Source organism: Corythoichthys intestinalis, chromosome 10, assembly GCF_030265065.1.
Source record: "Corythoichthys intestinalis isolate RoL2023-P3 chromosome 10, ASM3026506v1, whole genome shotgun sequence".
Lineage (NCBI taxonomy): Eukaryota > Metazoa > Chordata > Actinopteri > Syngnathiformes > Syngnathidae > Corythoichthys > Corythoichthys intestinalis.
The window spans coordinates 30,654,816-30,677,905 of record NC_080404.1 but is presented as its reverse complement, the minus strand read 5'-3'; the positions used below and the strand labels follow the sequence as shown (position 1 = coordinate 30,677,905).

Sequence of the window (23,090 nt, the reverse complement as noted above, 5' to 3'; positions counted from 1 at the left end):
AAAATTAGTGTATTAACACCACTCTGATGTATTACAATATTGCAAATTGGTCTCTATTATTTTGCTGAAGCTCAGCCATTGAGCCCATTTTCAGTATCTTTAATACAACACCAGAGGGCAGCACATTACAAAAATAGTCAAACGCTCTCAGTATAAAAATGAGATAAGACATTTCCCCTTTTCCTTTTATTTTCTTTTAAATTAATTTTTATACATACACATGAATATATATGTACACTCAGGTGACCTGAAGTTCCTTTCTGAGAAACCCAATTTGGCCAAATTTCAAAATTGTCCTATATGCATGTGTGATATATTGAAAAGCTTAAAATCTCAATTTTCTGGGGGTAAGTAAATTTCTGAAAGGGAGGACATTTAAAAAAAAAAAAAAAAAAAAAAAGTAAAAATCCTAACTGGAGGTGAGAGCATGAGAGAGCGTTATTAAAGACACAATGGTTTTAACGAGATATTATTGCGTACTTACCTTGTTTTGATTCAAAAACTCTTTGGGGATTCAATGGGTGAAACACGATAATATAACAAGGGTAGCAATGCAGAAATCGCTGACATCAAGGAGTGGTCGAGATTTTCTTTTTCATATCCTTTTAAAACTTTTTTTTCAACCCATATTTTTCTTTGTTTGCATTGATTATTTATCATCTAAAAAGTGGGGAAAATGTGACAATAACAAAAAAAAAACAAAAAAATACAATTAAGCGATTGTTATGAGGTAGATATCCGTTACTTATTTACAGACACTAGTGTTTTCATTGTGACGTAATTTGTTTAAAAATGTAAAATGTGCGAGTGAAAATTTTTTTAAAGTCTTTTTTTTTAAAGCTAAATATTAGACATCAATTAACGATTCTAAGTTAAAAACAACAGACATTTCAAATAATAATTATAATTACTTTAAAATTTGCGTGTGAATAATTTTATGAGGTCGTTTTTACTAACTAAATATTAGACATCAATTAATGATTCTAAGCTAAAAATGATAGACATTTTGAAAAATTAATATAATTACTTACCTTCTTTTTATGGCTGGGTTGAATAGTTACTTACCTTCTTTTTATGGCTGGGTTGAAACAAAAGCAGTGGCACGGTGTCTGTAAAGTGGGGTCTCCAGGGTAAAACGGACAAATTAAAAATAATTCGGGGGCTTAATGCGCTATGAAACTGCTGTGGCAGCTTATAGACATATTGTTCTATCAAACACAACAGTTCTTTTGGCTTGAAATACAACTTTTTATTTTCAAGAGGGATGCAAGAGCAGAAACAGCTTTTTCAGCCTTGTCTGTGTTTTCCGCCATACATAAATACATATGATGTCCAGATCATTTCATTCTCTGTCAAACAGAAAAAAAGCATCATATGTTAACATTTCCAAAATAATTTAAAGTAAACTCAAATAAATTACCACAATGATTTAAAATGGAGTATTTTCCCTCGAAAATGTAAATATTATGGGCAATACTCTTTTTCATTATCATCCCTAACTCAACCTGTTCAGATCTTTTGACATTTTGTGTCCTTTGAAGGCATAAGATAGCAATACCAATTCAAATTATAACAAAATTTGAAGAGCGTATCAATGATTTAGGCACTTTGGGGGAATGATGGTGCTTCAAAAGCATCATCAAGCCAAGCTCTGATACCGTTCATGCGATTAGTGTAATTACTTATTGTGCACCCTTAGTGTGACCTGTCAAGCTCAAAACCCCCAACACGCTCATAAACACACACACGCACACACACATGCAAACTCTGCCTCTCCTCTCGGCATCTTCCCCCCAAACAGTTGGTTCCCTGCCCGGGATGTGCTCTTGTGGCCGTAAAGGTCAAACGGTCAATGAGATTGCTGTCTCGGTTGGCCAGGCTGCACTCTTTGGAATTTCCCGAGTGGAATAAGTACTCAACTGTTTGTAAAGGTAGCTCACCAACACAGAAAAGTGAAAATAAATACTTGTAAAGTGTGCTTGTAAAATTATTGCTATAGAGTATAGCATAGGCGGAGTTTGACTTTTGGGGCAGGGGAGGCGCAACATGTTGATGACCCCGAAACGTAGTGTCAGCAATAAAATTAACTCACAAGAATATTTATAATAATAAGTTGACAATGAGCCTTTTTTGTTTCCCATCATTCTTGAGGGGAGTTCTAAATCAGGCTGCTTAGGCAATACTTTTCGCCAAGATCGTCATTCATTGTTTATGGTATGCCCGCCGGTGACGTGCCTATGTAGTTACCTCAGTCAAAAATTGTATCCCCTGGGCGGAGCCATATGGAGATAGATTTTTGTCTTTATTATTCAGTCAAAATATATATTTTCAACCAAAAAGTCGCTTCAATCCCAAAAAAAAAAAAAAAAAAAGTGTTTGAATGCAAAAATGAGTCTGAAACTAAAAAAAAAAAAAATGCATGCGAAAGCTATTTTTCTTGGATTTTTTATTTTATTTTATTTTTTCTGATTAAAGTAATGTTGATTTGTGTTTGGGCCACATTTTGGCTAGGACATTTTTGTCATTATTCAATCAAAAAATAAGTTAAAAAAAAAAAAATTTCAAAAAGAAAAATAACTTAAAAATGTCAATGATGGTAAAAGTTTTTGAAAAAATATTTGAGATTGAAAAATTTGCATTTGAACACTTAATTTTTCATTCAAAACGTTTTCTTTGATTGAAGCAATTCTTTTTGTGTTTGGGCCATATTATGGGTAGCACATTTGTGTCTAAATCATTTAATCCCAAAAAAAGTTGCTTCAATCGAAAAATATATATTTTCAATCAGAGAAAAAAAAATCATTAGATTTTTTTTCGTATTATTTATATGCAAAGAAAATGACTGTCTCAGTTGCTAGTCACATGATCTGTTCGAAAAAGAATTTTGACCCATTATAAAAATATATTTTTTGTTCATTTCATTCATTTTTGTTGCAGTTTTATTGCTTTACAAATTTTATATATATATATATATATAGAAAAGTCATTTACATGCAATGACACTTTTCGGCCACCAGGGGGGCCTGGCCCCCCTTAAAATCCGCTTATATAGTATACTATAGTATACTATATATAGTATAGTATAGTCAATTTGAGTGATAATTGTTGTTCATTCAGTTAATGAGTAACTAAAATTACAGTATTAGTTCATAAATTATGCATTAAACTTAAATAACTTGTGATAAAACTATACTCTACACAGTGCGAATCAGCGCTATCACACATTGTGCAATATTTTTCTTTCTTTTTTTCTTTGGTAATATTATTGGAGCTAAAGAATACCTGTTTGGAACATAGTAGGATATACATCATAAAATGTCTACTGGTAAGTGTAACAACATTAAGATGAGTCAATTAAAATCAATTTTTGTTCATTTTGATTTTGATTAGATGATGTATGTCATGTTTTTATTTGGTTTTAGGAAGTTTTTGTAAAATGTTACCTTTAAACATCCAAGTAACAAGTTAAACAGCCTATACTGTAACACTAGTGAGGCAGTGATATAGTCCCTTTGGGGTGAGAAATGACACATTTTGGACTATTTCGTGCCAATGAATTTGTCATTTTGTTCCCTGTGGCTATAATATTTTGGCATCCGGGACTAAACGTCGGTGGCCTTCTGTCTGCCTGGCAGTGTGCCCAGAAACGGCGGGTGGAAAAGTTCCAAAAGGCGTCAACTCCTTTGCGGCTGCCCGCCAACTTTGGAGCTAATTTTTTTTTCTTTTTGTCTTGGAGTAAATGTTGTGCCTTTCAGTGACATCCACCTTGGCAATGATTTTACTACTACGCTGGCCTCTGCCAGCTGTGAGGCTATGAATGGACTTCGATTAGTGAAAGCTTCTGCACCTTTTAAAATAGAATTGCTCATTGGCCATTTTGTGCTGATTTTTTGTACCACCAGCATCCATGTGCACATGTACCCAGTCTCCCTTCCTCTCACCCCCAATATCTATCCTTTTCCTCACCTCTCTGCTCTCCTTATCCAGCCATTCTGTCCTTCCCGTAGCCTCCCCATTGGTCCTCGCCTAGCAACGGCATGATCATTTGGCATAATGTGACACCCCCTGATGCACGATGGGGGCTGCAAGTAAGCATCCCCCCCTCGACATCACCGATTTCCAAAGCTGGTGGTTGCATGGTATATGAAAAGAAAGGAAACTAGAAAGGGGGGTAGATTTGGTGATTAGAAAGGGGAATTTCATGGGTGTCCATCAGCTATGCATCCCTGGGGGCTCACCACCTTTCTCCCCCCCCTGCCAGCAATTTCCCCATATGCTCCCTAATAATCCATCTACGGGCTAAAGACGTGTGCATTTATTGTGCTGTGAAAACAACAGGCACATGCTGAGGCAGCCTCACGGTAGCGTCAGGACCTGGACAGGCTCCCTGTGACGCCACGCGTGCAGACGCAGACACAAAGATGGCCGCCACACATGCCGCCAATCTACTCAGTCTGACGTTTTGAGCACGGCGGCTGTGAAGGACATTTTAAATAGGACACCTTTTAATTATTTCTTTTTTTGTACTTAACTCTTTGGTGAAGCAAATGTTCCTCTTTGATTTATCACGACAGTCGAGTGAGATGGGAATGCTGAGCTTTTAAAATGCAAATATTTATTAAAATGCTTTCTTGTTTTGATGGACTGCTTCCACTAGCTGAGCTACTCAGCAATAAAATAATGACACACAGCAAGTATATGAGAGTGGGATTACCCTTCCTTGCCCTCACTTGTGTCCTTCACATCCAGGTAACTGCCCCTTACTCCTGTCTGACAGTGTCTGTGGAAGAACAGTAGGACTAATGCACCATTAAGTTTTGCTGCCGTTGACGGAAATTGACGTCCACTCCATTTTGAACAGGAGAACTGATGGTCAACGGTGCCAGCGCTTCTAGTTAAAATGAAATGAGTTAATGGAAATGACTCTTAGGCTAAGTTCCAAGGTTCATCTGTTGCTTAATCTCGTTTCGTGAGACGAATTTGATCATCTCAAATTGATCTCATTCTCTGCTTATTTGTTTCTGAGTTTGTGCTCCTAAGGGTACCCTTAGGAGCAAGTGATAAGTCAAAATGAGCAAAGACATCATTGAGACAAAGGAGATTGACTTGAGAAAACCAGATTTGAGCAATATTTGAGAAGAGAAATTCTCTTTATTAAAAATGGAGTTGTACAGCATCTTTCAAGCACTCAAAGCGCTTTGACACTATATCCTCATCTACCTGCTGGTGACGCAACAACGTGGGGTTCAGTGTCTTGCTCAAGGATACTTAGATGAAATCATCAGGACAGAGAGTTAAACTCACAACCTCTGGATTGGGAAACGACTTCTCTACGGCTGAGCCACGCACGGGCTCAGAGGCTTTGTACTCGATGTGACGCGGCACATCAATGGAAAGCAACTTCAGAAAGCGTGTGTAGCAGCGATGAAGCAAATGTATTTTATTTTGGTTCATTTAATAATTTATATATTTCTGTGATAGATCGGGAAAAAAATTCCAAATCGCAGACATGTTGCTTGTGAACCAGTAGTTTTAGTGAGACATCGTCGGCCAGCGTGCTTCCTGTTTTGATTACATCATCAAACAAGAGGACAAAGGTTCTTCAAACTATTTTGTGTTAAACTTTCGGTTTTCGAAACCAAAAACCGATAATGCATTTGTAGTGGCCAATCGTTTTCGGCGCCGAATTTTCGGTCGCATCTCTAATTTTTACATAGTACAAGAAACCAAATGAACTAGATGTTATGTAATTATTTGACCAATTACAATATTTTTTCTGGTTTTGGCATGAGATGAATTAAGATGTGATTGGACATGTCAGAGGAGACACTACTTTTTCTTACAATGAAAGAATCTTGAAAACCCAAAATGAGCAATTGCAGACTGGAAGGAGATCAAATTGAGAAATATTTGTGACCGACACTATATAGGGTTGCTTGGCGAGAGTAAAAGAGGCCGTTTTGAGGCAAGTTTAAGAAATAAAATGCTTTGCTCATCCATTTCTTTTACTGAGACATTACTGAGATTGTGACTCCAAGTAAGGAGATAAAAGTGAGACACATACAATTACTCATAGTTTTCTCCTGGTGAGCTCTTGAAAGGAGACAACTGTGAGACTTAATTGAAAAATCGTGCCAGGTGAACTAATTTTAAGACCTTCTCATTTAATGCTCACGAAGAGACTTACTTCTCATGAGACAAACTTGAGAAAACTGAGAAAACCACCCTGGTCTCGATTATTGCTGATTCACTTCTCAGAGATGTAAATGAGACATGAACAAGATCTCATCTTCAATTTTGCTTCACTATGGGTTCATACCGCAGGTTCAATGCACAATTCTGATTTTTTATCATATCTGTTTTTTTAGCGTGCCCATTCAGACTGCCTTTGTCCATTGAGCCTGTTCAAATATTACGCATGTGCACTAATTCGCAGTTCGAGATGCACTGAGCAAACTGACCAGCAGGAGCATCAAAACAAATAACTACGCATGACACACACAAACACACACACACATACGGACAGTTTGCCTCGACTCCCTGCTGTGCTAGCAATCTTGAAATATTGCTCATTTGGAGTAGAGAGAAAACCGAGCATTCTCAGGCTTATTATCAACCCATTTTATTTTCTTATGACTGTTGTCAAGCCCGCCCTTTCCCCAAAAGCCGCGTTCAAGCTAGGCGCTAACGCTAATACACAGCTGCACCGCTACCATAGTGCCCGGTCTCTCTCACTCTTTGCTGACGTAATTGCAGCATGAATTCCAATTTGGAGGACTTGACAGTTCAGACCGCAGCCACATTCTGGAAAAATGTGGCCTGGATCGGATTTTAACCATATACGAAAGTGACCTTGATTGGATTTGAAATGGTCCACTTTTATGCGACTTTTCCCGTTCAGACCGTCAAGTTAATGCCTCACTCAAGTCGGAATAACACCATAAAATTGGATTCGTGCATTAAGACCTGCTTCATATACCTAGCCTTATTGTCCCTCCACTACAAGGGAACCAATGAGAATTAATATTGGCTGAAAGTTGTTAGATTTGCTGCTGCAAGTGAAGTTCTGAAGCGTGCAAAATATCTGCATTTTTGAACATATCTCAAGACAAAAATACAGTGAAGAGATTTCTTGTAAATAAAAAAAAAATCCTATCTGAAAGCACTCCTCGATACTTTTTTACATGATGTTTGTGTTTTATGGACTTTCACCTATTGTTGATGCGTCTGGAAGCATCCCCACGATAAATTTGGAGGTCTTATTATTGATATTAAAATAAAGGCACAGGTTTCGCCTGAAATTTCACATAATTTGACTCAGAATTGGCTACTATGAGACTACAAAATTACGTTTTTTTTTTCGTATTTTTAACAGATTTTGTGGTTAAAATCATGTTTTTTGTTCCATTTTGTACCATGGATATTCAATACCAAATCTATTTAGTGTTCTTGTGCGTTCACTGCTCACTACAGATACAGTAGCAGGAAAGAAAGAATGCAAAGGGATAAGGACGACGAAAATAAAGAAACAAAGAAAACATCCATCCATCCATCCATCATCCATCCATCCATCCATCTGTTCCCTTTACTACTTATCCTCCAAATTCTAACGGGACACAATGTGTATGTGAATCATGGTCTCCACAGGTGACATTCAGAAATGAGTGCATGTGTGTGTCCCAGCTGCGCTTTGATTCCATTCATTCTCATACAGGCACACGCACAACATACAGAGGCACGTGTGCAGAGTGGAGTATCTAGGACCATTTCGGAGGATGGAGCGAAACAGAAGGTGGTTGCCACGGTAACCGCTCCCCTCACACCCGCCCTCCATTCTCTTTCTAACTCTCTCTCCCCCTCCTTCACTCCCTCGTTCCATCCACCTCAATGTTGGCAATGCTCGAGCCGCTCTTCCCTCCAACTCGGTTTGTCCTCACCTCTCGGCTCACGCCGCCACCCGAGGAGGAGAATGAGCGAGAGAGGTGAAGAAGACTCCACTCCATCACTGTGAAGTCAATAAGAGAGGGAACAGCAGCCACAAGGAAGGGCAAAGAGGATACTGACAGAAAACCCCAAAAGAGAGAGCCTACGCTTCTCCATTCTCCTTTTCATAGGAGGGCATTTTTCTTCCCTTTCCCCCCCTTTCCTTTTCTACCCCGATATTTCTCCCTGGGATCCCGGGTTTGTCCACCGCGGCCACCGTCGTCTAACTTCTCCGGGGTCTCAGGTGAGGCGCGCGTGTCGCAAGCGCCGTCGGCCGTCATGGCTCACGCGGCCTCCCAGCTGAAGAAGAATCGGGGGGAAGTGGATGTGAATGCGTTGGAGGACGAGAAGGAGAAGCGGAGGAAGAGCAGGAGAGCCACTTCCCGGGAGCAGAAGAGAAAGGTAAAGGGGTACCGGCCGGCTGGTGGGCAGCTTCGTCTACCGGTGTCGCTGAAGCGTGACTCTTACTCCCTCTCTTTCTGTTGGAGTCTTGATGGAAGGTGCGCTTGGAGGTCACCCCAGCATGCACGTTTCCATCCAACGCATCTCTACTAATCACTTAACATTGACCCTCCCCTTTAATGCCAGTGTCCATTTAAATTCAAGGCTTACATTGTGTGCATGGACGCACTACATTTTGTATTCATTTGTGTGTCTCCCATTCTGAACATGTCCTCCACATCTGCCATGGGTTTTTTTTCCGTTCCTATGTTTATTTCCTATTTCTGTAAAGTGCCATTTTCCACACTTATTGGGTCGTATCCCAAATGTGGCCGCGGGAAAATCTGGGTTTCCTGGTTGTCGGAGGAAAATATCGTAGAAGCAAGCATGGAATCTCTCCATGCACTTAATTAGTTTGTGTACAATTTGATACTTTCAGTTAGATTGGGCTGTGGGGAGACTCAAAGTTCAGTTCGGCAATATTGTTGTTATTTTATTTGCTTTTTGTTGTGCTCATTTGCTTTTTATGTGCTTAAATCAAACCCTTTTTGTTCATTTATGGCCATTGACAGCGATAGATATACAGTTAATTTGAAATGGAGGAGAAGACAGTGAATGAAGATGGAGAAACATGGCCAAACCATTTGTACAAGGAAGACTGGCAGTAACATCTATCACTGTCAATGATAGCCAATGTGTTAAATAAGACAGTTGATGAGAATGTTGTCGTTGGAACCCTTGGGTAATGGTTGATGTTTTCTCGTCACTGGCACTGAAAGAGTTAATGCTGCACTAAAACCACATGTCTTACCTTGAACTGAAAATTATAATAATCCCATATTTGAGGGAATTACAAAATTAGTCACAATTCAATTCGTTTCACGGGACTCTAATGGATTTAATGAAATATTGTATACACATTTAACACTCATAGTTTCATTTCACCCAGAGATAGGGCTGGGTGATATGGCCTAAAAATAAAATCTCAGATTTTTTTCACCAAGAATTGGAGTTGCGATTTTCCTAAATTGATTCATCGCCCAGGCAAACCTAGAGAGATACAAAATACAAAGTAATTTTGACTTATTTGACAATTTTTTTTTTTTGCTCAAACAGTTCAAACGTCTGAATCAAAACCATTCTTTTGAATAAAACAACGGTTCATCTAAAAGATGACAAACAAGCAGTCACGCGTGCGTTCAAACCGACAGACGAGTCAGCGATTTATGGTGTTCTCTCTTAAATGAAAAGAGCGTTCATTAACCCTCTCAAAAAGATCAGCGCTGATATGGTTGAATGGCATAACAACAAAAGAAAAATACTTTCCCACTATACTTGAGTTTTTGAAAAAGAGCTGTTATAAGTGTGTGCACGTTTGTGATGCACAGACAGCCATGTATAATGCATACACGGCTGATTTATTGATGACCGCGCTTTTCATATGATGGAGAGGATGCTCGTGGGCCTCCTCGCTTACATGGCCAGTGACACACGCATGTTATAGAAAGCTGTTCGAGCATTTATTTGACAATCACCTTAAGGTCTATGTACTTGTATCAGTACTGCAAATTCCAAGCAAGTTGCAGACTTTTTAGTGACAGGACATTAGTGATTGTTTGGTCGACACAGTTGTAACTACTACCGAGTCGAATTAAAGCAGCGGCGGCATTCAGTGTGCTGACCGCGAGGGATCTTGTTCGGTAACAATGACATTTACTGTACTCTACTGTGCCCGGGGGGTGCCTCGGTTTTAAATTATGCTGCTGGCATTGTTATTTGACCTGAGCATAAACAACATCAGAGTCATCACAGCTCTAATCAATGCCACTGGACACAACATTAGGTACCCCAGCATTGTAATGTATCATTCAGACTTATTGGCTGCCAGTGACGATAATGGCAGATCAATTTGAATTGGGAGGGCTTTGTCTCTTTACCTCCGCCAATAGGTGAAACTTACAGAAGGTTCCCTATGTCTGTCGGTCTGTTTGTGTTCAATATAACTCAAAAATGAATAAAGGGATTTGTATCAAACTTGAAGGATATGTTTGCAAGATGAACTAGAAGAACCTATTAAATTTTCTTTACAACCTTACTCGTGACTGACTTAGCCAGATTGCCGAAATCATGCCAGCCGAATCGCCGGAACCGCGCTAGCGCAATTCCAACAACACGGCCAAAAGGCCCAACTGCGTGCGTTCACCTTAGTTATAACCCCTTGTACTGAGTCCCATTTTAAAAGCTGGAAAAGGGCTTCGAAACACAAGTTCACAATTTATTCCAAGTAGACAGCAATCAGACAGCAAGGCAAAATCTGCAAACAGACCCAGACGAAGAGGATGGCTGGATCCAGGTTCAACAAAAGATTCTTGAGCAAGATGACAACGATTAGTTTAAACATTCAGTCTTTTAAAGGCTCTGGTGAGGCGGGTTGTGGTCTGAAAGAAGGGTGTGTTTGGGCATTGTTTAGGGTTGTTGTCTGTTGTGGATTGGGCAGGAGAGATCGAGCGTTACTGTTGTCAGGGCAATGAGAGTTGAGGATTTTGCCAGCCTCAGCGCTAAGTGAGTGCCAAGTGTCAACTTCTCAGTCGCGGGGTCCTCCGTTATCAAATGTTCCTTGTGGGAGGAGAGGATGTAATTTCATTGTTCTGGACTGTCCATTGTTGGTTAGCAGAAGAGCTGATGTGGGATTTGGTGGTCCAGATGTGGGCTTGTAGTTGTCTTGACCATCCCCTCCTTGTCTCGCTCGCTCAGTGAGCTGTATGGCGCGCATTGGGCTTCCGGAATCAGCAGGCATCCTGTAGTTGTTATCGCCGTAATTTCCCCGTTGTCTATGGCGCTGCAAAGTCCAATCACTCCAACTACGCTCAAACTTCTACTTGTTTTCTTAAACTATTATTTAAATGCTATTGATTTTCAGTGTTGGGAATAACGCCATTATAAATAACGCCGTTACATAACAGCGTTATTTTTTCTGTAACGGGGTAATCTAACTAATTATTCTTTCCGCCGTTACAACGACGTTACCGTTACTGACCGTCAAAAGTGGTGCCTTACTTACTTTGATTAAATTGAAGAAACTACCAGCCGTAGCGAGTCTACTCTGCTCTGTTTATTTGTCATCCAAGACTTGGGGTGCGTTCATGTTCATGGCAATGAAAATAGTAAACACACATAGCCTGCCTTTGCAAGAACGATGGAGTTGCCGTTTGATACAGTCATAATGCGCAGGTTCTGCACCCATCCGCAGCAAAACTGTTCGTAGCTTCGTAGCGATTTGTAAATTCGGAGTTTAGTAACATACACCAAACAATAAATACAGCAGAATGTCCATTTCGCGTAATTGTGGAAGCCCGTCGACATCTTTACTCCATTTGTCTTCGGCTTGCTCATAAGGGTCAACATTGTTCACATCCCTAAGTTTGATCACATATCTGTTCTCCTTAGTAACGAGTTTGTCTCTTTATCGAACTGGCAAGTTAAAGTTTAATGTCCCGCGAGCCAGACCTGCTTCCAATATGGCTGGGTTGTTGTCAAATCTCACGTGATCCCCCCATTCTGTGACGTAAACACTCGAGCCTAATAGCGCACGTTCTTCAGAGCCGGTGTTTTGACACACAAACCGGAACAGCGCATGCGGCAAACACACACACGTAAAACAGATGCAGAGGGATATGATGGCAGAGCATTCAGAGGAAAATTTGTCCTTTACAAGGTGGAGATATAAACACTATTTTAAGTTGGTCAAAATTAAAGGAAAGAACGTGTATGTAAAGTGTAATTTGTGTCTCGGGGCAAAGCTTTTGTCGACATCTGTGGTAAGCAATTCAAATCTGTTTATTTTTGTTGCACTTCAAGTGTAGGATAAATCTGTTGCTGGTGAGGTGCAATAAATATTACAAGGTTCTATAACACAACTACCTGTCTGTTCTTCTCTATTCAACTGACTCGAATACTGCTCAGAAAGATTTCAAATTCTTTGATGACATACGTCAACTTCTTTTTAAAGTAACGGAAATAGTTACTTTCCCTGGTAACTAGTTACTTTTACTATAGAGTAATTCAGTGACTAACTCAGTTACCTTTTGGAAGAAGTAGTGAGTAACTATAACTAATTACTTTTTTAAAGTAATGTGCCCAACACTGTTGATTTTATATTGGATGTGTTAGAGTAATACAAACAGTCAAAGAGTAAATATAGGAAAGGATAATATTTCCTTCATTACCAATATTTGTTATTGATGATTATTACTTTTGTGTGCATGTGTATTCCACCAACTAATCTGTGTTTAAACAACTGGTACACATCCTTTTCTATATATCACTCCCTGTCCTTTAAACCACAGTGTCCATTATCTCACCTTGACTCTGCTTATTATTAGCTCTGAATGTTCTCCGGCTGATGCTGTGAACCTGGTACGCTACAAAGTCATCAGTCACCTGGGTGAGTGAGGGAATTTGTCAGTTGTTGTCGAAAGAAGTTTTTTTTTTTTTTTCGCTCCCGCTTGGTGGCCTTCCAACTCTTTCTCTGTCCTTAATGAAGGACGACAAAGTCAGAGCGATACATGCACCATTAAAGAAATGAGAGATGTATTTACAATTTGGGGCACTTTTAAGGAGTAAAGTGCATAATAAAACATGAATCCTTGTTTTGCGCACATAGTTATTAAAATTTAGACATCCTTTCAGCTGTACATGTCGTAGAAAATAACAACCTTATATCATACAGCAGCTGCTATGACTTATGTCTTTCCATCAAACTGCTATGAGTGTTTCTCAGCTCGCCACACCATATTATGCTAGTAAGGAGCTATTGTAAAAGTAGGGTACATTATAGCTTTTACAATGGTCCCAGGCTCCAAGGTTGATGTATGTTTGATTAAAACATGAGCGGAGTAATTGATATTCACATTTAACATGTAGTAAAGGATTTTGGACGAGTTCTGCAGCTTTTATCAGGCAGCACTCAATCTGCTGAGGGACTAATGGAGTCCTGTATGGCAGAGTCCAAATATTGAGCAACTTGGTGTGTATGTTTTGTTTGTATTATCAGCTGCACTCGAGTATGGAAAGTCGTTTGAGCATTTTTTATACATTCCTGATATGCATCTTGACATTTGGAGATACACAAACATTCACATCTGTGGACTATTTAGTCTTCCTAGTATGTGGTTTTGGAATGTGGGTCAAAGTAGTGATAATTTTCAGCTTTCAAACTTCAAATGAATTGGACGTCTATTGCGGTCAATAGCAACTTACGACTTAAAGGAGATGAGAAGAATTGCTTGGACTGTCCACAAATTACCAGTACCTAGTCTTGTTATCTGCTGTCATGTTTTTGTTCTCAGTTGCTCTTTGTGACGTGTTTGTGTTCTCAGTTGTTCTTGTTGTGATGCACTACAGTACCTGTGACACGAAAAAGCATGTTTATTTCATGATACAGGCGTTATTTTATGCTCCTGAATGAAATGGACCACTTGGATGTGTGAAGAAGCGATGGATATATTTATACAATTTTTTTAATCCCGCGCTACGAAAATGACAGATTTCCGGCTTCGGTCTTGCATTGATGAAGAGGGCGCTGTGACGTGTACGCGAGGAGTCCTCCTCACTATACAGCCGTACTGTTGTATGAAAAGGAATAAGGATTCGGCTGATTTTGCGGATTAATTCGTTTATTTTTCGCTTCACGCCAGTCAAACGGCTGCAGAAAAATCTTGCTGTAGGAGGGAGAGGCATGTGAGCTTTTTTGGGGTTTCAAAAGGTTCTCATTCACCAGTGGATCTTGGCCAAAACAAGCCCTACTACTGTGGGACCATGGGACTTACGAGGAAGTGAGTAAACATTGCGTTTTGTATTATGTCAAATACTGGGATCATTTTAATATGTAGGTGGCTTGCATTTTGTGGCTGACATGCTCCTCGTCCCCTCGGCCGACGACCGGCGGCTCGTCGCACATCCCCCCGCCGGTAGAGCACTATATTCGGCTTATTGCCCTCTTCATGTGCCTGGTGTTCTGTCAAATTTTCCAACCAATCAGAAATTGCAACTGTGTGTGAAAAATAGCCGCGAATACAGCGATTACAAAGTAAACACTACAAACTTTCTTTAAATAAAGGACTACTTACGTTTCATCATGGATGGACATGTAAAAAGCTTTCCTCATACACATATTGTCATGTTAGCTGCATAACAACTGCAGCCGCCCCCCCTATGAGTCTCTCGCTGTTTACGACTTCGCGGTGTAGTAAAGCATTATTGTATTCGTGTTGACCATTTGGCAGCTACACACTCCTCCGACGTCGGCCGATTTGTCTGGCGGTCATTGTCCAGCTGCTTCCCCACAAACGAGCCCTCTGCCCTCAGCAGGGGAAAGACAAGCTCTAACTGGTTCGCCGCCGGGCGGGTTGCCGATCGGCAAAGACAGTCGACAACCCAGTCGTCATGTGAAATGACCCGGGCTAGTTATGTGTGATTTTCTGCTTCGAAGACTTTGAAACATCACTCGGTTTGGGTTAGCATGTCGGCTAGCTGTCACGCCTCTTGGTTTGTTTACATTCTCCGAAGCCAGGGAATGTATATATATATATATATATATATGTCGTCCTGAATAAATGCATTTTCATTATTTCATTTTCCATTTAGCACAAGACTGTTATTTGTCATGACCATGCCATTTATTTAGCTATTGGGGAAAAAAATACGTGGATAAAAAGAATATCCTGTAAAAATATTGGAGTAGAGAGACTGAAACACTAGCCACGTTTACATGCTGACTTTTATTCATTCCGATTCAAATTATTCCGAATGGAAATTTCACATCATCTGTTTACATGTCACTTCATCTATTCCGATCCAGCGTTTACATGTGTCTGCCTTTATTCCAAAAGGACGTTTGACAACTGCCGTCTGACATGCGCAGATTAATCAAAACAAAGCGTCACGTTGCAAAACATGGAGATCGATCGTCAGATCAGCTGCTGTTTTAACTTTTCGAGTGGAAACAAAACTTCAGAATGATACGCCGTTCATTTAAAAAGTTGTGTGGGTGCACTGTGCGTGTGCTTGGAAGCCATGTTGCAAGTGACGTTACTTACGTCACCAAGTGACGTCACCACGTCAGTGCGGAGCATGTGCAGAAAGAACGCAACCAGACACCATTCCGCTTCCCCGTTTACATGATATAATTTTACTTCTAATCGGTTTGGGAAAAGGAATATTCCACCCCTGTGAATCGGAATGAAATTCCATTCGGTTTGGGCCTGTTCATTCCGAATGAAGTGTTTATATGGAACACATTTATTCGGTTTGAACAAATATTCCGATTGTAATTGGAATATTTGGCTCCATGTAAACGTGGCAAATGACATTTTGCGTCTCTCTTCGTCGCGTTTTCCTCGTTCTGAATAATTCCCCCTCAATGGGCTGAATAGTAAAACCGATGAGCCCATTCTCCCGCTGACGTCCTCCACCTGTTGGGGACGCTAGAGCCCTATAATGGTAGGCGTGGCTAACCGTCAGATTGAAAGACTAATTTCTCGTCATCTGCGCTTTGCTAAATTTGTTGTATATAGTCGAATCGTCTCAAAATATGATTCTAATTCACATAATAATACTATTTAAGACTTTTTTTCTCCTGTTGTTAGCACTTTAAGGAGCACACTGTCTTTGTGACGTATTAGGAGAGCACTGAACTTAAGGACGCCTGTGTCTATCAGCTTTGTCGGACGATTGCCTTGCTTACCGCTATGTGTTCCCTCATCTTGGTGCTCTCCAACCTTTCCTCCAGTTGTGCCCTACTTTGATCATTTTGGGGTTTTTTTGTCCTCTATTTTCTATTGGACTCTATTAAATTCGCGTACTGTTTGGCATGCTTCCTTTATTGTACTTTTTATTAAATAGAAACCTATTCGGTATTTCTGGTCTCTGAGTCTGTGATTGAGATCGACACAAACGGCTGGCCGTTCATAAGAGGTCTAGCCTGCATCTCTGCAGCTACTCTGGCTCTCCAATAATTACAGTGGATTCTTGTTTTGATGGATAGCTTAGGAAAATACTCATGAGAGTGGGAAAGCCCTGTTACACAAACTCTCCAAGCAGCTTTTTATTTTTTTTCCCCTCCTCACATTCTGATGACATTTAGTTGAGCCGGGAGTTCCAGAGAAAGCCATAAGCAGAACGCTAAATGCTAAGCTTACTTTTTCTAGTCATGTCCCACTTACACGCAGAGAAAAGACCTACTGAAAATGTTATAGTGTGGGCCCTCTTGAATTTTTGCCCTAATTTGTTACAGCTAGAATCATTTTGTCTGAAAATAAATTAATGATTGCGTTCAAACCCTTCTGATTTACTTTTCTGATTTGATTCTTATCAAAAGTCACTTTTCCTTAAAGTAAAAATGACAATTAACGCAAAGTAATAACATTATTTTAAACATAGACCTTTATGGCTATTGTTTTTTTCCATTCCTCGTCCAATGTTTGCCTTTTTGTGAGACCTTGGAACGACTCCTAGCCGGAGAATGGCAATGTTTAAATTGGATGTAGGCCCTCCAGCCCATTGGCAAAAGTGGCAGCAAGAAGGCTCTACTTGGCTGGAGGAGGGAAAAATAAACAGCCGTCACACTTCAGGCAGGGCAGTGGGCGAAGAAGGAGCCCATTGAATTCGTTTGTCTCCTTTTTGTTGTTTGTCGGGTTGTCACTTCTATTCATCCACTTAGCAGTGTGGCCGAAACAAAGCCGGCACGCATGTTGCATCCCACCCATCCACCCACTCCTCCTCCTCTTACTCCTTTTCCTGAGTAGCTCATAAAAGATAGAGGTTAATGAATTTGGTGCTCATGCATGCCTCGGCTAATTGCATTGACTGTGGGAACTCCTTCTAAGTGTAGCTGAACGTTCGTACCCTCATTGCCACCGGCTAAATGGACGCCCTGCGTGGCCACTACCAAGCTTCTACTTTTACTTGTTGGTGAAATGACTTGTGTAGTGTGGTAAACATAGTAAAGAACATGTTTTGTTTAAAGTAGTGTGTGTAAATTTAATGTTTAGGATCACTTCAAGTTCCTGTATAGATCCGGAACACCGGTTCTAGACGTACAGTGGTATGAAAAACTATCTGAACCTTTTGGAATTTCTCACATTTCTGCATAAAATCATCATCAAATGTGATCTGATCTTTGTCAAAATCACACAGATGAAAAAACAGTGTCTGCCTTAACTAAAACCACCCGAACATTTATAGGTTTTCATATTCTAATGAGGATATGAATATAGGATATATAATGAGGAAGTGAAGTTTTGTCAACTTTCGTTTCTTTTGTTGCTCAAACATGTAAGTTGTGTAACAGGCCTTTTCACATAGGCATGAAAACGTTGGAAAAACAGTCAACAGGTACTCTGCTTTTGGTTTTATTTTTGTTTTCCTTAATGATTTGCCATCAAGGGAGTTAAATCAATACCAACTCAAATACAATTACAACCTCAAGAATAAAAAAATATTAATTGAATTGCACATTGGAAGAATCAAAATCAAATTGAATCGTTCTTCATGACACCCATTCCTAATACTCTAGTACAGTTGTTCTCAACCTTGCTAAAGGTACCGGACCACACGAGTTTCACAGGTGCATTAGCCGAACCCTTCGGAATTTCATAATAAAGCCTTTTTTTTTTTTTCCCGAATTTAAAACCTAGCAAGTTTACATCTAAGTGAATTCCTGTTCGAATTTATTCCAGATTTCAAATTTACGACCAATAATTTTGCCTTATGCTGTTGATTTTCACCTTGGTAAATTAAATTAAACCGATTTCATTTCACACGGTTCCTTTTTTTGTTTTCATGCCTACATTCTTATTTTATTGTCACATCTTTGCATCCCATACTATTTTCATGGCGTAAAATGACTTTTTTTTTTTTTTTAATTATCTACGCAGTTCATGCTGTCTGTAGGTCTGTTATACTTCCCCAGTGCCAGTTAACCTTCCACTGAGCAAACTGATGTCTCCTCCCATTAGGTAGAGGGCTAGCATTTGAAAGAAATGGAATAGAGCCTCTAAATTGTGGGCAAACAAGTCCAAAACCTGGTCTAAAATGGCACTTTGCCCAGATTTAGTCAGCGTACAAAATAGGGCTCTGCGTTTCTTAACCTTCACCGAACCCCTGAGGCTTACTCACCGAACACCAGTTAAGAACCAATGCTCTAGTAGTATGAGAACCTCTTAATTCTAATATTCTAGTATGTTTTCTTTTAAATCATTGGCTGTCTGCCATTGACAATAATGAACAGAACCTAGAATCTAGTTAAAATAGATTGTGTTGTCCATTGATGGCAGCCACTGAGTTAAAAATGTTACATTTGAGTAACAGCATAGTAGGAGGGTCAATCAATTCAAATTTTCAAACCACTTCATTCAGGCTATCAACAATGCACATGTTCACTTTTAAGATTTTTTGACCACTAAGAAAAGAGTGTTATGTCACAAGGTTGGTTAATTTGAATTCTTACACCCAACCCCCCCAAATTTAAATTCAATTGAGACAGACAAGAAAAGGCACCTGGGAAGGAATGCAAGAGAATCATGGCCTACATAGGCACTGATTATCTCTTCCATTGTAGCTATTTCTTCTTTTTCATAATGAGAAACGCGTTTTATGTTGTTGTACTCCACTGCATGTTGCCATTGTTGTACATGCTACATGTTCTCAGAGGAGCAACCACAGCTTGTACAAAGGATTGTTGCAATTATTGATCCATGTCTTTTGGGGTCCCCGGGTAACGCCGTGAGGGTGATTGTTGACCTGTAGTGTTTTTCCTCAGTGAGTAACCAGAAACCAGCACTTGTTTGTATTGTCCTTGTTGTCTAGTTGTGGTCAGCCACACTTGACATTATCCAGCAATTTACCGCACTACTCAACATTAAATGTTGACGTGTGTCTTCCAGTCGTGTGGAGAGGACTGGGAATAGAGGTCTACTGTGGAGGGAGAGAGTTGATAAGCAGAAAGACAGAGTGAGTGAGCGGGTTTGTTGGTAAGCCTAAAGGTCATTTGAAGGTGAGAGGCGTCTTTCTTGCCAGTCCTCCTCCGCTCCACGTGAACGCTCACTCCTCGTGCTCGCGCTGACTATGTGCTGCCCGGATTCGAAATGGTCGAATGGACCTTTATGTAATCACTGAACTCTTTATAGGGTGTCCTTGGTTTTAAAAACAACTTATAACCAAAACTACTCATGAACTGTAACAATTGCAGCACATTTAACTGTTTTGACTTAGGGGTGTCAAATCTATCGCGTTAACGGGCAGTAATTAATTTTTTAAATTAATCACGTTAAAATATTTGACGCAATTAACGCATGCACGGAATGACCCGTTCATGCGTTGCCTCAAATAGTTGTTCTAGCACATTGAGAGCGAAAAGGCAGAGATATGCGAGTGGGCATATGCGTTCATTGGACCGTGCCTTTTTTTGGCTTAAGATTTGGCAGCCACTACTAACAGTCATGGTTGTCCAACTTTCCTTCATGTATTTGGGCGGAGCAAGAGACGATCTTTTTTTTAACACGCCTAATTGAACACAACGCAGAACATACTGTATACCATTTGCAGCCACCACTGACAATCATGGTTGCCCAACTTCCCATTATTCATTTGGGCGGAGCAGGAGACATCCTTTTTCTTAACACGCCTAAATTAACACAATGCAGAACATACTGTATACCATTTGCAGCCACCACTGACAGTCATGGTTGCCTAACTTGCCATCATACATTTGTGCGGAACAGTGAAGTTGCTGCAGTATCATTTAGTGAAAGCACAACAAAAAATAATATTCCGAACTCTCAAAAAGAAAAAAAAAAAGGTCACAAAAAGAAAAGCGACGTGGCTGAAAATGAAAATATTAAGAGGGGTTTTAATATAAAATTACTATAACTTGTACTCAAATTTATCTTTTGTCTTTCTATCGGTGGATCCCTTTAACAGAAAGAATGTTAATAATGTTAATGCCATCTTGTTGATTTATTGTATTAATAAACAAATACAGTACTTATGTACAGTATTTTGAATGTTTATATCCATCTGGTGTCTTATCTTTCCATTCCAACAATAATTTACAGAAAAATATGGCATATTTTAGAGATGGTTTGAATTGCGATTAATTACGATTAATTAATTTTTGAGCTGTGATTAACTCGATTAAAAATTTTAATCGTTTGACAGCCGTAATATACCTATATATTACTGACTTAGCTGTTACATAGGTCTCGAAATGAAATAAAACGTACATGTAAAATCCTATTGCTTTGCAGATTTCCTTGAGTTTCACAAAGTTCACCTTGACATCGTTAAACATATGCTAATAAGGACAGTTGACTTTGTAATGATGTCATTAGAGTGGCTGGATGTGGCGAGGGCCAGGAGGCCAACATAGAGTAAAAATTGGAACTGTACCTTTGAGTCTTAATATTTATCTCTGTCAGTACTCTTGTGTGTGATTTACCGATGCATCTCCCAAAATTAGAATAATGGTAGAATTATTTACAAGTATACTGTAAGTATTTCAGTAGTTCAAATCAAAGCATGAAACTCATAGGAATTTATAAAAACATAAAGGCGTTTCAGAAGGCCAAACCTACTTTATAAAATAAAAACACTTTTGAGTCCACACTTAATTCATTTAACATTTTGAATTGAACCACTGAAAGACTATAAATGATATTTTCTACAACTAAAAATTGCCAAATTTAACAAACGTGGCTATTTCAAACATTATTTTCTGATCACACATTTGAAAATTTGATTTACAAACAATGATCATTTTCACCAGTATCGCTGCATGTCACCATTGTGTGTTTGTGCATGCATAAATGGCAGGGGAAACTGAGATAAAGCAGCTCACTCTATTGAAATCACACACACATGCATGCTCACACACGGCCTATCCCCTGGGGCTTACGCCTGCACGGCTTGATAATTGCTATTTTTTTTTCACACTTTTTGTACCCCGCCACCATGAGGCCGTCTCCCAGTCGTCCACTTAAACACCTGCCACTCTGATGTCACGTGCATGGAGGACTAGAATAATGTAAACTAGTTTGGCAAATTCATTCAACAGCAAGCACTAAGTTTATGGTCACAACCTCACCCCCTCTTAAATTTAAATTTAGTGACATTCTGCGTCCATCATCCAGCAGTCTCACCTGGCTTTACCCCAAACGGAGCCTCTTAACCTGGGGAACAGCCCGGTGATGGTCCCTAGAGTAAACTGTGGAGTTGAGCAACCATGCTGCATGCTGTGTTAGGACAGATCGATGGTAATCACACCTCTTCAAAGTTAGTGTTGCCGAATGTGGCCGTGGTGTTATTGCCTTATTGGAGGAGGATGTAAGAAAGGAGGTACGGGTCTGTGGGGTAACCTACAGAGCCGGTTGTGGGAGCATACCCGCCATCGTAACTGCAGCCAATTCAAGCTCATCAAGACTGTATTTAAGACCAAGCAGTGCTTAATTTGTAAATGATAAGGTGTCGGAACACAAAGTACATATGACAGCGAAGGGATGACGAGACGCGCACAGCTCTTGGTACATACGCAGAAAATGGTGCAGAAAAACAACATGCAAATGCCCCCTTACCATGCTGTGGGACTTAAAAGCCTCAATTTCAGATAATACCCATGGTATAAATGTTATGAAAACAATTTACAATTATTTAGGCTATACGCTGCACAGCACGGGCATTGCCCACAGAACCACAGGTGGGACTTACAGTACACAGTCAGCAATTAGTTTCTCAACAGGTCTTGCTTGTAAAACGGGGAAAAAAATCAGAGATTACAATAAATAACACAAATCTCTCATTATTGCTATTTATTATAATAATGGGTGGGTTTGAGGAAGAAGACCGCAGTTTGTTTACTGTTGCTAGGACAACATGGTTTAGAGTACCATTAGAGGCAAATGAACTACTTTCTGTGAAAGATGAAATCTATCAGAAAGCTGAAGTTCGACAGTAAATTAGCTCACATTATGAACACATTTTATGCTGATTTTAATGTTGTGGTCCGTTATATAATCGCAATAGTACACTTGATGCTGTTGTTTAATGTCATTAGTGGTACGAGAGTGCTGGTATTAAGTCTGCTTCACCTTGAACTGAGCTGTTGTCTTAACATTTGTGCTTTCCATCCCTGACCTGTCCCTGGATGTCCCACATTCTTCTCCACTCAGTGCGCTCTCCTCTCCTTCTGAATCTTCCTGTAAGCGAGCTGATGTCGTGGTTCCCGTCTTTTGCTCCGGCTGCTCTACCAGGCTAGCTGATGTCAGGGTACTGGTCTGTTGCTCCGGCTGTTGGTGGTTCTGACTGCTGGCGCTGTAGCTGGCCCCCACTCCGGGTGGCGCTGAATCTGACCAGCTGCTGCCATGGTAGCAACCTCCTGCCCCGGCATGCTGGCTGTCCATGAACCTGGCTGGCTGCTGCGGCGCTAGCCTCCTGCTGCACCCGGTCCTGCCGATTAGCATAATCGCTGCAGCTGCCCTCATCGCCAGTTGTTGCTTTTCTGACTTGTTTTGAACCACCTTTCTTCTTTTTGAAAAAAGACAGTAAATGCAACTGTCTTTTTGGCATGTTGAAATACTGTTTGATCCTGGCTGCTTGCTCCCCAGATGCTGCAT

At 40.1% G+C, this 23,090-nt stretch overlaps 1 protein-coding gene across 36 annotated transcripts in view; it reads left to right on the top strand.

Moving 5' to 3' along the window:
* LOC130923110 (ankyrin-3-like) overlaps positions 1-23,090 on the top strand; it is a 184,125-nt gene that overhangs the window by 17,240 nt on the left and 143,795 nt on the right. For 13 of the 36 annotated variants that reach the window (XM_057848582.1, XM_057848580.1, XM_057848586.1 and 10 more), the window contains exon 1: positions 6,886-8,385. The exons of 1 other annotated variant lie outside the window; for it this stretch is intronic. In XM_057848582.1, the coding sequence (XP_057704565.1) occupies positions 8,263-8,385 (123 nt within the window). In that variant the 5' untranslated portion in view covers positions 6,886-8,262. Of the gene's footprint in view, positions 1-6,882; positions 8,386-23,090 lie in introns of those variants that run through there. 22 more of the 36 variants (XM_057848577.1, XM_057848581.1, XM_057848563.1 and 19 more) reach the window with 6 other exon arrangements.